At 41.3% G+C, this 17521-nt stretch overlaps 1 protein-coding gene across 1 annotated transcript in view; it reads right to left on the reverse strand.

The window, feature by feature from the left end:
* Positions 1-12498: 12498 nt before the first annotated feature.
* Positions 12499-17521, reverse strand: part of SH3RF2 (SH3 domain containing ring finger 2) — a 90034-nt gene continuing 85011 nt past the window's right edge. Inside the window, 3 exon segments of the mRNA XM_081936014.1 lie at positions 12499-13503; positions 13506-13776; positions 14996-15348. Of these exon segments, the coding sequence (XP_081792140.1) occupies positions 13475-13503; positions 13506-13776; positions 14996-15348 (653 nt within the window). The 3' untranslated portion in view covers positions 12499-13474.

The following is a 17521-nucleotide window of genomic DNA, read 5'->3' on the forward strand; positions in this document are numbered from 1 at the left end:
AATGCCAACATTCAATTCAGTGTAGCATAGAGATCCCATGACTTCATAGATGAGCAGGACAAGAGCCAAGTCCATGGGAGGAACCACGCAGCACACCTGTCAGAAGCAGGTTGACAGCTACAAAATCAACATGTTCTTAGGTGCTGGTTTCATGGCCACAACATTATTATTTGTATCTTTTCCCGTGTAAGATTGAGATTGTCTTTGCAATGTTTCGGCAAGTTCTCACCTGCCATCTTCAGGCTTGGGCTTAAATGGGAATGGAGCTGCCGTCTTTCTGTAAATCTTGGTGGGAGGGGATGGGGTGCTGGCTTTGTTTCAGTAAGTGGAATGATTGGTTGTGTAGTTGTATCATGATTGGTAGATTGGTGCTGATTGGTGCTGGCTGTGTGTGCATTGTTGTTTTGTATTGTAACGGCCTGGGTGGTAGGTGGTGTTCTTTTGTTGACTAGGGCTGGTTTCCAGATGTTTGGTAGGCGGGAGGTATCGTCACATTTATTCATGTTATGGGGGTGTAACACCCCCCCTGAGTGTGTTTAGTGATGAGGTTTTGAGCTGATTCTCTCAGAAACTTCCCATAGAATCCCTTTCAACTCTAACTGAATGTATTTCAGCCAAACCTGCTGCAAATCCTTCCACTATCAAAGTCTTTAAGGACCTTCTCCCATTCCCTGCATCCATGGATCTAATAAGTAAAATATAAATTTCTAATCTAGTAGAAGATGAGAATAGCTTCACTAGTTGTATTCAGAACCAATAGTCACCTACGTAGCTATTCAGGTGGTATCATATTGGTACAAAAATAATAATTAAAGGATAACTGTTGAACTCAATGGCAATGAATTTCTTGATCCCGAGACTTCTTTAGTTTGGTCAACCACAATCCACTCCCAGACATCACACACCAGATGGTTCTCTACTCTTTAACCGACATGTACTGGATAGTCTTCCTGAGTGAAAAATGCAGCTTCTCATGGTGTCCATTTGCCAAGCTATCAAAATCCTGTGCCTTCTTTCCTTTACCTCCTATTCACAACTGGTCATTCCATCTTCTTTGATTGAAAGCCCTCTTACCTCTATCTTCTTAAGATGTTTCTTGGGAGTAAACTTTCAGTCTCTCCCTTCACTTGAAAATTTTGGTTCATCCTTTTCTTTCTTCAATACTTTCAAGTTAATTTCTGCTCTTGTCCTTTCCCCCCTCTGTATGTAACTGGCAGTGTGTAATGGAAGTATCTTGTAACTCACAACGTCACAGTTTTATATCCTTTCCTAAACCTAAAGGTTTTTTTTAATTCTAAACACTTTGGAGACAATCTTCTCCTCTTTTGTGGAGGTCCCCAATTCTGATTTTCTCACAGATTCTACACTATCTGCCTACAAGCTTGTTAAAGCTTGTACTGAGGAGACGGAGACAGCTGGATGCTAAGAACGCATTTATTTTAGCAGAACAGAACTGACAGGAACAAGCACAACAGAAGCCGTCTGACAGCTATTTATACATGCAGCTGTCAGATGGTGGACCAATAGGAAGTGGGTATGTTTCCCGCCGGCCGGCAGGCGCGCCTGGACCAATCAGAGGCGCTTCTCTGAACGCCCTCTGCTGGCCGGGCTCGCCAGTACACAACAAAGCTCCTTATCTCAACTGTGTTCTTATTTATCTTAACATCTGGGGATCCCATTTCTTCTTTTGACTCCTTTTAGTTTCATCACCCTGCACCCAGTTAATTATTGCCATCCAGTTAATTTTCTAGCTTCTCATGGCAACCCTCTGCAATCTGTCTGAGATTTATTCATTTCTCAGCTCTACTGATATACCTGAACTTCATATATCTGAGCTGCATATACTTGAGAAATATGTCCTGAAAACAACTATTTTGGTTCTGTGTTCCCACAATGTTGTCTTCATCTTGTCATTAGATCATGAATTAGACAAGTTAAAGTTGTCTTTAGCTAAACTAGGATTATAGTTCTGTCACTGTCCAAGGGCAGTCACAGATGTGTTAGGGTTTGACACCCATTATTTGGAGGCTAGTCACGAGACTATAACACTTACAATACAATACAATACAATACAATACAATACAATAGTAGAGTTGGAAGGGACCTTGGAGGTCTTCTAGTCCAACCCCCTGCCTAGGCAGGAAATCCTATACCGTTTCAGACAAATAGCTATCCAACATCTTCTTAAAGACTTCCAGTGTTGGGGCATTCACAACTTCTGGAGGCAAGCTGTTCCACTGATTAATTGTTCTAATTGTCAGGAAATTTCTCCTCAGTTCTAAGTTGCTTCTCTCCTTGATTAGTTTCCACCCATTGCCCCTTGTTCTACCCTCAGGTGCCTTGGAGAATAGTTTGACTCCCTCTTCTTTGTGGCAACCCCTGAGATATTGGAACACAGCTATCATGTGTTGATAGCTTGAATCAGAGGCAATAGAATCACTTGAATCAGAGGCAATAGAGGCAAGATAGGAAATGGAAAGTAGGACATCCAATTTCATGCTAGCCAGCTCAAGAGGTGGAGAGCGCTTCAACTCACTAGTGGGGAAAGACCCTATGGCTTGTTTTCATGCTAAAGATAGATGTTGCATCAATGCAGTGGCAGGAAAAGAAAATGTGACCAAGTTTCTTGTGGGCCACATTGTTCCATCAAAAAACTTAGGTGATTAGGTGAACAGCAAGAAAGAGTTAGAACACATTCAATTTGTTTATCCAAACTGGATATTTTAAATTATTCAAATTCAGTTGATTATTTCTCCATGTTTGTTCCTTGACATTCTAGAAAGTATTGGCCTAAAAATTAAAGATCTAGAATTATATTACTTACCGTGTCTCCCTGAAAACTAGACAGGGTCTTATTTTCTTTTGACCCTCCCCCCCCCCCAAATAAGTGCTTGGCCTTATTTTCGAGGAGGCCTTATTATTTTTGAGGTGCAGGAGGCAATGAGCGTGGTCACCTCATGGCTGCTGCTGTGCTGCAATATTTTTGGGGGAGGAGTTATTTTCGTGTATGCACTCAAAAGTGCACCGATTAGGGTTATTATCTGGGGAGTTCTTATTTTCAGGGAAACAGGGTAGCATTCGACATATTTATCTAACAGCCAAGGTGGCTAGCATGAGATTCATAGTGATTTTTTTTGCTAGCCATGCTTGGTGTTTCTGTTTTGATCTTTGCTTTAAGAGTTCCCAAAGTACCTGCCATTTGAGGGAGCTTATGGAAGTTTTTTAACGTTCTGAAAACTAAGTCCTTAGGCTTAGGGGATTCTTTGAAATTTCTTAGCAAGCCTGTATAAACTATGGTCAAATTTAGCATGGTTCTTGTTCATTGTTTTATTTTAACCCTTCACCTTACTGTACGTTCTGGTGATACTTTACCACCTATCACTACAACTAGAGGCTAATTTTGACAAATTGTTACTTAACTATGCTTGGATGGATTTCTTGAAGGTCTCAAAATGCCACCTGTCTCATTAGTTTCCCTCTTTCTATTTGGAGCAGAAGCTGAACCTTCCGCCTTTCTCTTGCTTAAGCATTAAGGATGCCTTTTGGGGAAATCTGGAAGCCAAGTCCCTTAAGACCATATGATGTAAATGGATGGGTCTGGGATATTCTGTTTTCTTTCATTTTAGGAGTAGAATATTTCTGCAGAAAAGAAAATTCATTTTTGGGTGAAAATCTTGTCAGATACTAAATGTTGGGAGGTGGAACTGCAGGATTACAAAAATACATTCTCAGCGATGTAAGGGATACAAGTCCTTCTGTCAAGGCAATACATGTAGTCTTTGTTTAATGACCACAAGTTGTGACCCGCAAATCTGCCAAACGAGACATCGCTTGACCATAATTGGTTTACAATCTCATTTCCACTGTGGTCATGAGGCAAATAAACCCTGATTGTTAATTGAGTCATTTGTGACTGCAACTTACAGTTTTACTGCCAGTTTCTCCATTGACTCTGATAGTTGGAAAGTAGCCATGAAGCATAAGGCAGATGGTGGTCTTGTGACTGCAGGATGTTGCATCAGTTATAAACGAGCGGCATATAAATTTGATAAATAAATAAATACCTCCCAGCTACATAGCAGCCAAATACTGAGTAGTTCTCGTAAAGAAGTATTGTGGGCAAACCAGTGGTGGGTTCCAGATCCCGTTGCAACTGGTACGGTGCAATGGGGCCAGGCATCCACCACATGCATGCACGCAGCACGCGCACAGCATGCACATGCATACTTACCGCCCACGATGCTCCGCAACGGCTCCGCGATGTTCCAGCTGCTCAACAGAGCATTGTGCAGGTGCCATACGCTCCGTGCGCATGCACCAAGCCCCAATCGGCTCCAATACAGGTAAGGAGTGTAGGTAGGTGGGTGGGCCCTCCCAACAGGCATTGGTATGCCCGTACCGGGGCATACCTGTCGTATCCCACCACTGGGGTAAACTCTGCCCTCAACCTGCCGTTCGATCCTGATGGGTTCGAGATTGACTCAGCCTCCTATCCTTCCAAGGTTGATAAAAGGAGGATCCAGATTGTTGAGGGCAATATACTGACATTGTAGACTACCCAGAGAGTGTGATAAAGTGCTATTGCTATTGCTAAATCTTAATTTCTTGATAACAGGGATGCAGTCCTGTGAAAAATGATTGTTAAGTTTATTTTTTTTAATGTTGTCCAGTGGTGGAATTCAAACTGGTAGTGGTATGGCGGCCTGGGTCACTGGAACAGGCAGCGACCCAGGCCTGCCATGCCACCAAACAGGTTCCCCGGTCTCCACTGCCGTCTTGTTTTTGAGTTCTGCGCAGTGACGTGCAGTCAGAGGAGGCAGGGGAGGCAGAGCCTCACCACTCTCATCATGAAAAGAAAAAAAATTATCCCCTTTTCTCTTTCATCTCTTTCTTGTGTGTGCAAGCAAAATACCCCAGGATCACGGTGGAGGGGACAGCAACTCCTTTCACTGCGCTGCGGAGAAGAGCCATACTGTGCTCCTCAGCGCTAGCCTCAGATCAGCGCGAGCTGCGGTCCTCTTCATGTTGGCTGAGGAAGGAGGAGAATGGGACCGTATGTGCAGGGGAAGGGGACTGTGACTCGCGCTGATCTGAGGCTAGCGCTGAGGAGCCTCCTGCACATGCGGTCCCATTCCCCTCCTTCCTGAGCCAACATGAAGGGGACCGCGGCTCGCGCTGATCTGAGGCTGGTGCTGAGGAGTCTCCTGCACCTGTGGTCCCATTCCCCTCCTTCCTGAGCCAACATGAAGGGGACCGCGGCTCACGCTGATCTGAAGCGAGCTCTGAGGAGTGTGGCTCTTCTCCACAACGTGGCTCTTCTCCACAGTGTGGCTCTTCTCCACAACGCAGCGGAAGGAGTTGCTGTCCCCGCCACCGTGATCCTGGGGTATTTTGCCTGCACGCTTGAAAAGATCAAAGTTGTCACAGTCCTCCCTTCATGATGATTATTTGATGATGTCACCAGCCTCACCAGCCATAAACCTCACCGCACGTCACTGGTTCTGCGTATGCACGGAACAATTTTAATTGAACTGTGCATGCGCACACAGCTCGCACATGAGCAAACCGGCAGCAAAGCCAGCCATAACCCACCTCTGGGTCAATCACCTAACTTATATGACAAATCCTTTACATTGACCAAACACCTGCTAAAATGACAGCAATCCATTCTCTATATAGTTTTCAGGGTTCCGTTAAATGCTGCCTGAATCAAAACCACTACTGGTTGAAGCTATTATTCTGCCTAGAATAGTGGTGTCAAACTCATGGCCTGGATGCATCATGCACTGGCCGTGCACTGGTTTAAAACCTGAAAGCATCACTGTTCTATTCAAGCAACTCTTTCATGGTTTAAGCTGCCATTCTAAAGCAGGTTGCCATCATTCTGTTGCCTGGTAAAATCTCAATCCCAAACCATTATTGGGAAGTGGCCCAGAATCTTTCAGTTGTGGGACCCTCTTTTTTGCCCCTCACCCGCTTTGATGCTCACCAGTTGCAACAGGCTACTTTGAAGTGCACACCATTCAATTCTTAGTGTTTTTGCCAAACATTTCAGAATCCTGTTATCTACGCTGGATGTAATCAGTCTTCCTTGATTTGAAATCAAGTGTTGGCTTCAACTTGTGTATATTGATCTATATGACTATTTCCCCTTCACCCCATACCGCTTAGATATGAAAGTACTTTCCATTCATCCTGTATTGCTGTCAATAAAGCTGCCAGTTGCTGCCCCTTTAAAGCCACATCACCTACCTTTAAAGCAGATAGAACTATGCCCATCTCCACTTTTTAAAAAGCTCACCTTCGATTCCAGGTTCTATTCAGTAAGGCCAAGGTCCGTGATGGCGAACCTATGGCACCAGATGGCACACGGAGCCATATCTGAGGACATGCGAGGTGTTGCCCTATGTCAGCTCCAGAGAACATGCGTGTGCTGGCCAGCTGATTTTCAGGCTTCTGGAGGGCGGGGGAGGCCGTTTTCACCCTCCCCAGGCTTCAGGAAAGCCTCTGGAGCCTGTGGATAGCATAAATTTGGAAATGAACTTCTGGTGGGCCTGCTGGGCTGTTTTCACCTCTCTAGGCTTCAGGAAAGCCTCCTGAAGCCTGGGGAGGGCAAAAATTGCACCTACTGGGTCCACCAGAAGTCAAAAAATGGGCTGTTTCCTACTTCTGGAGGGCATCCGGGGGGTGCATTTTTACCCTCTCCAGGCTCCAAGAAAGCCATGCATGAATGCACGGGGGGCAGCAGGGGGCTTGTGCACGCATATGCAGGTGGGCGCAATGGGGGGTGCATTTAATTACAAGTGTGGGCGTATGCAGGTGCGTGATAGCTGACGGAAAAAAGGTTTGCCATCACTGGCTTAGGTCATCAATTACGAAGGTAAAGCAACATGAATAACCTCATTGTGCTGATGACAAATATCACACAAATGGCAAACAATGGGAATCAAACCATGGCAGATAGCTCCTGTACCCTCTAGTGTCATGTGTTTGGCCCTTGAGCCAAAGCACAGTTGAGGCAGGCAGTGGGTTTAGCCTTTGTATGAGCCATAGCACTAGCTCCAAACAGCTGCTTCTGTTGGATTGGAAAGGTTTTGCTTTGTTTTCAAACAATTCCTTTGGAAAATCATTACAGCAGCAAATAATGAGCTAAAGCTTTCTCTTATGCCAAGGCTCCTGCTGCTTAAAGGCAAGTCATCAAAAGCCGGTCATGGTTTTGCATCAAGGCTGTCAGATCTTTGGGCCAGGAGTTTCATTGGATGCAGCCAAACTGTCCCTCTGGCTCTGCAAACCCCTTTGTCATCAAATCAGCCACCTCTGGTTTTTCAAAACAGGCACATTAATGTAAATGGTTGAAAACTGTTCTTTCCCCTTCTCTGTTCCCTATTGCCTCCCCTAGGCTCTGATATGCGATCCCTGTTTTTTTCCCCCTTCATTTTTCTGGTTTGCTTTTACAGCTGGCATCTTCCCACCAGTGTTTTCAGCCAGTACAGCATTCGCCAGCAATTCTATCTCCACATTCTCAAGCAAGGGTTATTTTTGGCACAAATGTGTCTCATGAATGTGTATTTGCATTCACATGAGGAAGGCATAAATAGACACCTCCCACCCCCCCACCCACCCCACCTAATGATGCCTTCTCAGAAGGATTCAGTTTTAGGAAAGAGTTCAGTTAGGCGATTAGATGCTATTGTGGGAGGCATGATTACCCTCGCCTGTTGAGGAACGTCTTTGCGATCAGGGTGTTTTAAAAGAGGTTAATATATTCCTCTTTCAGAATGTTTATTAGCCGCTGAATCAGATTAGAAGTAATACTTTTCATACCAGTAGTGATTTTTTTTTCCTTACAGAATAAACACCAGGCATAACCTGATATGGATTCGGACATTAAAAGGGAGGAAATGAATTACAACTTTTGGCCTCTCTCTGGCGCCCGCAATACAAAATGTTTCTCTCTGCTGCGCATTCTCTATCTGCATTGGGAGGACATTCTGGATCACGGGAAGCTGCCTCCCATGCATTATATTGATTGCTTATTTTTTAATTGTGATTTTACCAAAATTTATTAAAATAAAAAGGTAAAAACTAATGCAAATGAAAAAAGGAAAAACAGGAAAGGAAGAAAAAAAATGAAGACAATAGTAAAGAAAAAGAAAAGAACTATGTGAAGAAATGACTTCCCCCTTCATCACAAATATAAATTATTTTAATAGCTTACTTTTTATCTACTTTTAAAATACAACAAATGATCTCTTCTTCCCATATCCATCTCTTATTAAGTAACAAATCCTTAAAGCCTCATTGTTCAGTCCTAGTCAGCAAAAGTCCCTTAAGGGTTATCAGAGAGAACAATCTACCTATTTCAACCTGGATCAAATAAGCCATCTTTATACTTCTTCCTTTTTACAATCTTGATCTTTAATTCCTTCAAATAATGTCCTAGAATTGATTTGTTTTCATTGTCCCTTCTCACACAATTCTTCAAACCTTTAACAAATGCCTTTTGTAAATCCAATATAAGAAAGTTATTGAGATGACTCTTTTGGTTTTTTTTATTTGTATATCCTTTTTAATTATTTGTATATTGTTATTTGTATGTCATTTTTAATTTAAAGATCCAAGCTGTTTCTTTTGTATGTCTAGTGTAGCCTCTTGTTCCATATCATTCTTGAAGCCTGCCGTTTGAAAATCCATTTTCAGATCAATCTCAGCCTTGTCTGGTAAAACTTGTTCTATTTCCATAATATCAGTCTACCTATAGATTTAGATGCTCTTAAAATTAGCTTTTGGGTCCATTGTTCAAAAATATCCTTGAATATGTCCAATGTTAAAATATTTTCCTTCATTCTGTATTAGTAAGTCAAAAATAAGTGTCCTTCTCCTTTAACTAGTTGTTTTTTCTTCTTCTTCTTCTTCTTCTTCTTCTTCTTCTTCTTCTTCTTCTTCTTCTTCTTCTTCTTCTTCTTCTTCTTCTTCTTCTTCTTCTTCTTCTTCTTCTTCCGCTTCCTCTTCCTCTTCCTCTTCCTCCCCTCCTCCTCCTCCTTAAAATTTTTATTCTGCCTTTTTTCATATAGAACTCAAGGTGGTGAGCATACCAAATATTCCTTCCCCCTCCTATTTTCCCTACAATAACCACCCTATGAGTTGAATTGGCTGAGAGTAAGTGATCTTATTCCACTGCGGTTTTGGCTCTGCTTCACGTTGCCATTTCTCCCCCCAGAGACCGGCAGTTGATGACTGCTAAATCTAAGCCTGCTCTGTTGAAGGGTTTTTCCCATGGAGTTTTGTTCATATAGCATGCCTTGTTTCTAAAAGAAGGCAAGCTTTATGAAATGGGCTGGAGGAAGGCAAAGTGCAATGGGCTCAGAGTTGCATGCATATCTAACAACCCTGATGTTGTTACCAAGAACATGAAATGGCATAAGTACATGCACTGCAATGCTAATCAGGCTTGCACACATACACACAGACACACACACTGCATAAATATATATCTACATTTACACACTGTGTGTGTGTATGTGTATGCGTGTACATACATACATACATACATACATACATACATACTGCATTTGTGCTGATAAATAAATAAAGGGAGACTAAAAATAAATAAAGGACACAAATGCAACACAAATGTAACAAGGCAACATAAAAAAATGGCTTTCTTCCTGAATGGCTCCGAGGGTGATCTGATAGACAGAAAAGGGAAGCTGTATGCTCCCTCCCATATTTGGGCATACCAGAGGTTGTGACACATTGTAGCCAAGACCCTCATCTCCAGAACCAAACGCCTAGCTGACAAAGACCACCTGAAAACTGAATTACACACTCTCACAAATGTATTAATCTCCAACGGATTCCAAAGAAAAACAATTATCAACCTAATCCAAAAGGAGACACCCCCCAAGAACCGAGACACAGAACAGGACAACGGCATCGCCCTCCTCCCTTACATCAACACGCCACGGATAAAATCAGCAAAATTCTCCCCAAGCACAATATCAAGTCAGCCTTCAGCACTGACCAAAAAATAGCAACATCTTAAGAAACCCCAAAGACAAGATCCAGTTAGAAAACCAAGGAGTCTACGAAATACCATGCAAAATCTGCCCTGCCACATACATTGGACAAACTAACAGGAGAATAAATGCACGCATCGCAGAACACAAGAACGCAGTCAGAAAAAAAGAAAAAACTTCCTCCCTTTTCCAGCACCTTAAAGCAACAGGACATGAAATTGATTTTGAAGGAACCAACTTAATCTCCAAAACTGAACACTTCAACAAGAGAATAATTATGGAAGCCTTTGGAATAGAAAAATACCCCCACAACATGAACAAACGTGATTATACCTCCCGCCTACCAGACATCTGGAAACCAGCCGTAGTCAACAAACGAGCCCCACCCATCACCCAGGTCGTTACAACACAAAAGAACAATGGACACACAGCCAGCACCTCAGCCACACAGGATGATACGAAATAGCCGACCAATCTACAAACATCAACTCCATCTACCAATCAGGATGCAACTACACAGCCAATCAACACACTTACAGCAACAAAGCCAGTACTCCACACACCCCCACCAAGATTTATAGAAAGATGGCAGCTCCAACCACACTTTACTCGCACAAGCATGAAGCCGAAAACACCAGCCTGAAAATGGCGAGTTGAACCTCGCCGAAATGTGGCCAAGACAATCTCAATCTTACATGGGAAAAGACCTGAATACAACAAGACCAGCATATGTATGTATGTATGTATGTATGTATGTATGTATGTATGTGTGTAGGTGTGTATGTGTGTATGTATATATCTAGCCGTTGACTTACGATTACAATTGAGCTCAAAATTTCTGTTGTTAAATGAGACATTTGTTAAGTGAGTTTTGTCCCATTCTACAACCTTTCTTGCCACAGTTGTTAAGTGAATCATTCCAGTTGATAAGTTAGTCACATAGTTAAGTGAGTCTGGCTTCCCCATTGACTTTGCTTGTCAGAAGATCGCAAGAAGTGATCACTTGACCTTGGGACAGAGCAATTGTCATACCGGTAAGTATTAACCAGTTGCCAAGCAACTGGTTGAATTTGATCATGTGACTGTGGGGAAACTACAAAGGTTGTAACTGTGAATAATGGTGAAATTACTTTTTCAGTGCCGTTGTAACTTTGTTGTTGTTGTTAGTTGCGAAGTCGTGTCTTCATGGATAACGTTCCTCCAGGCCTTCCTATCCTCTACCATCCTCTGGAGTCCATTTAAGCGCACGCCTACTGCTTCAGTGACTCCATCTGGTCACCTCATTCTCCATCATCCCCTTCTTCTTTTGCCCTCAATCTTTCCCAAAATTAGGCTCTTCTCCAGTGAGTCCTTCCTTCTCATTAGGTGGCCAAAGTATTTAAATTTCATCTTCAGGATCTGGCCTTCTAAAGAGCAGACACCTCTAGGTCGATCTCCTCTAGGACTGACCAGTTTGATCGCCTTGATTGTTGTAACTTTGAACAATACTAAATGAACTGCTGTAAGCCCTTCCTACAAATTATTCACAAGAAACAGGGCACTCACTCAATACAGCTCATTGCAGGCATTACCCAAACCTTATATAATACAAGGAAGAACTGGAGCTTGTGTGACTCCTTCTTGTCCTGTGAGCTGTTCTGTAGGAGTGGGCCAACACATTTCTGAACTGAGGAACCTAGTAGCATAGCTTGTAGCTGCCCAGAAGCCAAGACTCATAGAACTTTATGCAGAGTCCCCTTGTCTTTAAGAGATGTCCATGTTTAAAAATACCACTTGTAGACAGCATGGGTAAAATCAGAAGATGGAGCTGTTCTATGCACATTCTATGATGTGTTTTGAGTAGTGCATTCTGGTAGAATAAATTGGAAATGGGAGATGATTAGGACTATGAGTCCTAATGAATCAGAGAATTGTGCTTAAAGTCCACCTCACTGGACATCCAGGGTCCAACCATTTTTATAGGTGAACCTATCATACATCTGGGAAATAGCTCTTCTGTATATCAGCGTGTGTGTCAAAGGAAAAAGGGTAAAATAAAGTATCAAACCTGCCATTCAACAGGCAAAAGAGCTTGTCTCAAGCCACTTAAGAGGTCTTTAGGCAGCAAAGTAACTCCTCGCCCCCAAATCATGCTGATAACATGGCCTCTTTGTTTTCTAACTGGGGTGCAGCTTTTGAGGGTTTTTAGCTCCTTTAGAATGCAAACTAAAGTGTCTTTTTCCAGACATGAATTGGTCTGGAATCAAATATTAATCTCTTGATTTACCATTTACCATTTGTGGAGTACCAGGACATTTTCTTACTTTCCATACATTTAGAGGCAGTTAGTGTATGGTTCTAGAAGGATACATTATTTTGCTCTTGGCAAGACATCCAAATGAAAACACACTTGTTCTTGAAAACTTTCCTTATGCTGTTCGCCAGTTACAGACATTCGGTGTTGCATTAGTTTCATTGGTTTAATGCACTCATGCAAGACTGTTAGCGCCAACATTTATTGAAATGACACTGCAGGAGCAATGACAAAACTTGCTGGTTTACTTCAGGCTAGAATGCACCACCTTTGAACTAATAAAGGGAAGAAAAACAAACTGCGTATATGGCGCTGCTCTAAACATCAGTCACAGCTAGTTTATGTGATAAAATTGTGATTCTTTTTATTGCTGAGGCTAGGCAGTCAGGGAGAATCTGAGACGCTGGTCTCCATCAATCATTTTGTAGGTGACAGCTGGGGGCAGGGAAAAGGAAAAACTCATAGGTCCTTCTATTAAGTGAGAATTGCTCAGTGAGTTTATTCCATTACCTCCCTTGGAGATAATGTTTCTGAAGCTGAGAATGATTTTTAATTTCTAAAAAAATAAGCATTCTGAATTCTGAAATGGAAACATAAATGGAAAGTGCAAATGGAAACATTAAGGTATAAGAAAGATGTGATCGCTCAGTTTCAGAAGTAGTAAGGAAAGGATGGTGGCTAAACCATGCTTAAAACTGGTTAGAATACGAAACAAAATGAAGCAAAGCAAAACAAAACTCTCTTTGTTCTTGTTTACAAACAAATTGTAGAGGTTTTGAACATAGAGCAATATGGATTTTGAATCGGCTCCATGCTCCTAGTCCTTTATTGTTATTATTATTTTTTTAGAACTAACAGTGATAATAGAATTGACACTACAGTTGGGATAGTTTTTGCATCTGAAGAACATTGCAGGCTCATGCAGCATGAGGTTTACTTCTGAGCCACACAAAACAAGAACGTCCCATATTGTTAGTGAAATCTTGTAATCATCGGTGAGATTCTAGATTTCTAAAGAGGCTGAGCCCGTTAGTAAACTTTAAACATTTTAAAAGGTAGCAGGTTGGACCTAGAACCTATCTCCCATCTGTTGCTGATCCTTACAAACAATGAGTAAATAACGCATGTCCAAAACAAAGCCAATTAAATAAGGTTAAATTTCTCAATTCTCAGAGGTGCTATTATAATTCATTTTGTAGGAAAAGTTGGGTGGCCAGTTGGGCTAGAAAGGTCCAATGGCGAGGTCTTGTGATGTGACATTCTCTTCTGATGACCTGAACTAGAGATAATGCGATGGGAATACACAGATGATATTTCAGGGCTCTTGATGTTTGATTCTGGTTGTATTGCTTCTGTAATCATTCCTTGTTCAGGCTTGCCATTGGAGAGGTTCAGTGAAGATACAGAATTATGTCTCTTGGAGGGTGGTGGGCTGTAGTTCTGAAATCGCACTGTTTTCACTTGCTGAAAATAGAATGAAGAAATCTGGAGTTAATTTATTCCCAGAAGGCTTCCAGAAACATTGCTATGCCACTGTATAAACATATTCACAAACAAGCTAAGTAAATTCCGTTCTGCAATTTCCCTACAAAATTGTGAAAAGACAAGTTACCTTACCTCTCTCATAAAATATTATCTGTAATACTTTAGCATATTGGACAGAAATTTGAAGTGCAAGTTAATGGTTGTATCTACAGCCATTAGTTTTGGCATGTTTTTTGTAAAGCAGCAAACATTTCTGAGAGGTACATTATGTGAGTCTTCTACACAATTACTGAGCCATTTATAGCTGAATTATAATAAGAGAGATCAGTAGCTGAGAGAAACCCTTGTTTGCATGGAATAGAAACTATGCTCTGGATTAGAAAGTACATATTACTAACTCTTAAGTAGATTTATGTAAGATCATTCTTTTGGTGTAATATGGAAGTAAAATCAGTGTACCCGACAATGTTCTTCTGAAGAACACTGAAATAGTATTTGTGAAATTAACTGAATTTTAAATAATGCTATGTATATTATCAGAATTATAATACTAGGTTAGTAATAAATAAATGTTTCTGAACTCCAGTTAATTTCAGTCTTGAACTTATTTAACTCCAAAGTATAATCTTCAGGAATAAGGACGATTTCATGTGTGTTAGGAAAACAGACTGTGTATTGTACACTTGGTGCTGTTACTGAAAAAATAAGGTAGAGTGTCTACCTGATTGAGAACTGCTTCCTGAGAAACCATGAATGATGATTAATTCTTAATGTGATTAGAAGAGGAGAAATCATTAGATATGAGGGAAACATGCCAACTATGTTTAATTTAAATTTAGACTTTTTTTCAGTGAAGAGCCCTGGTGGTGCAGTAGTTAGAATGCAGTCTTGCAAGCTAATTCTGCCCACTGCAAGGAGTTTGATCCTGACCAGCTCAAGGTTGACTCAATCTTCTGTCCTTCCGAGGTTGATAAAATGAGGAGCCAGCAATATGCTCTGTAAACCACTTAGAGCGTGCTATAAAGCACTATGAAGCAGTATATAAGTGCTATTTGCTAATAGGCCAAATGTAGTTCTTGGTCCCAAAATTTTAACATATATCACTAAATTCTTACAAAAGGAATTGCCAGTAGTTTGTATTATCTTAACATTTGACAACTATAATTCTATTATTGTAGGGACAGACCCTATTAATTACCTTCTCAGTGGTGTTTTTCAAAGTGTCTGGTTTCACCAGAATGGAAGGTGGAGCAGATGCAGGTGGTTTCCCAGCTAGTTCGTTCCTTGAGACTTCACCGGTATCCAAAATGACTGAGCTACACACAGAAGGAGCTCTGCTGCTTCCGCTTCGGGGAAATAGCACTAAGGAAGAATTATGATAGGCGCTCAGTTTGATTCCTGTATCACCCATGCCAACTCCTCGGGGCAAAGAGGAAATAGATTGATATATTGGAGTTTGCTGAGATCGTGCTGGAGTTGGAGGATGTCGCTGAAGAGAGTTGGTTAAAGGAATAAGGGCTCCTGGTTGCAAAGGTTTCTGTAAAGATCCACCTGGGAGGACAAATAATTAAAGAGAGGAGGATTTAGATAACAATAAGCTCTTCCAAGCCACATGATTGAGAATTCATAATATGAGGATTCATATTAAAAAGGGTGGGGGAAAATTCATCAAATTGCAGGATTTAACTAAATTCTAAAATTTGGGCTGATCATCACTATGTGGCATGCTGCTGGAATGCGAAGAGCTGTTAGGAAGTTACAAGGGTGAGCTAATACTGTAGCGGAGCACATGGTTTGCACGTAGCATGTTTGAAGCTCATTCTCTCCAAAACTAATGAACCCCAGGAGACAGCTTAATGTGTGTTCCTCCCGTTTCATCAGCTACTAGGAAAATGATATGCCACACTGGTTCAACTCATTCTACCTTTTGCCTTAGTGCTTAGCATTTTATCCTAGAAACACAAGTTCAGTACTCTAGACCAGGGGTCCCAACCCCTAGTTCGTGGCTTGGTACCGATCCACAGTCTGTTGGGAACTGGAATGTGCAAGGGGCAGGTGAGCACAAATGCATGAAGCTACATTTGTGCAAGAAGTACTCACACACATGCAAAACTACCCCCTCTCCTCCCTCATTGATGCCACAGAACTGGAAAGGTTGGAGACAACTGGTCTAGACTTTACATGAAAAGTATTTACTGGGAACCCTAGTAAGCCAGAGGAGACAGCACTGCACTAAGATGAGCAACAGTCTGACAGAGAGGAAGTCTGTATATTACTCTACTCTTTTTAAATACCTACTCAAACTCAAGTTTCAGCAGGAATTTTGTTTAAGGTTTGAACTGAAATAAATACTCAGCATGTGCCTTGGAACTTGCATATATTCATCCAATTAAAGTTGTATTTGTTTTTCTTCTCTCACTAAGTTTTTTTTAACGACTAAAGCACAGACATGTTTTTCTAACTATGTACTTTGTAAATGGGACTGTGGAATTTGCTTCACTTGATTACTCATTTCATTTCTTTTATTTGTAGAAATCACATTGGTTTCATCACTTGCAGTTTTTATTTGCCTTTCCCACCCCTTTTTGTATTATCATTTGTCTTGCTTTGCACTGGCTGCAGCAGATTGATTAAATAAAATAGCTATTGGGAGCAACTGTTACCTACAGCAAGCTGCACTGTGGCAGAATGTAGAAAAATTGTGACCTATTCAAAATCTCCAACTCTGATGTTTCCTTCTGACTCTCCCAATTTTTCTTTAGAATGCCCAAATGAATAACAAATGCCCAAAATATTAAGAATAAAGAAGGCAGAAGAGAGTATTTGTTGTTCAGATGTGGATACAAAGGCCCCTGAATAACCCACCAATTCCCACATAGAAACAAGCATATAGAAAGGAGTTCTTTGTAACATTCTCATTCATATCTTGTGCATTTAATTTGAAAAGTGAATCAAATGGATTCTGCTAAGTATTTCATTTGTTCTAAAACAAATGCATATAATGGACTGTAAAATACCAAGTTCAATTATAATGCCTAATAATAGTTACTATTTTACTCCAAGCTCATTTTGTGTGCCTAGCAGATTATTTTCTGCCAATATAATTCTACAATAATTCTACATAAATCCAGAGTGAACACTGACCTTGTTCAGTTTCCAAGAACTATATAGCATCAGATTTTTTTAAAGTTACTGCCAACACGTCTTATTTTATCCCTTTAGCCTCTAAACAAAGACCCAGAACATAGCAGGGACAGATAAAATTTTAACTTGATTTCTCCCCTCATAAAAAATTATCTGCCACAGAGTGTCTAAACATTTGATCCTGCTACAATTTTCAGATCTTCCAGGCACTGAATAAACACATTCTTGTTTTTGGTTGGGCAGATGTCTGATCCAGCTTATTATGTTTACTACATTCATCCTGGAGTAGACTGGAGAAGACTCCTGTGAGTCCCTTGGACTGCAAGGTGATCAAACTGGTCAGACCTAGAGGAGATCAACCCTGACTGTTCTTTAGAAGGCCAGATCTTGAAGATGAAACTCAAGTACTTTGGCCACCTAATGAGAAGGAAGAACTCACTGGAGAAGGGCCTAATGGTGGGAAAGATTGACGGTAAGAGAAGAAGGGGATGACAGAGAATGAGGTGGCTGGATGGAATCACTGAAGCAGTAGGCATGAACTTAAATGGATTCCGGGGGACAAAAGAGGACAGGCAGGCCT

Source organism: Natrix helvetica, assembly GCF_964273705.1.
Source record: "Natrix helvetica genome assembly, chromosome: 1".
NCBI lineage: Eukaryota > Metazoa > Chordata > Lepidosauria > Squamata > Natricidae > Natrix > Natrix helvetica.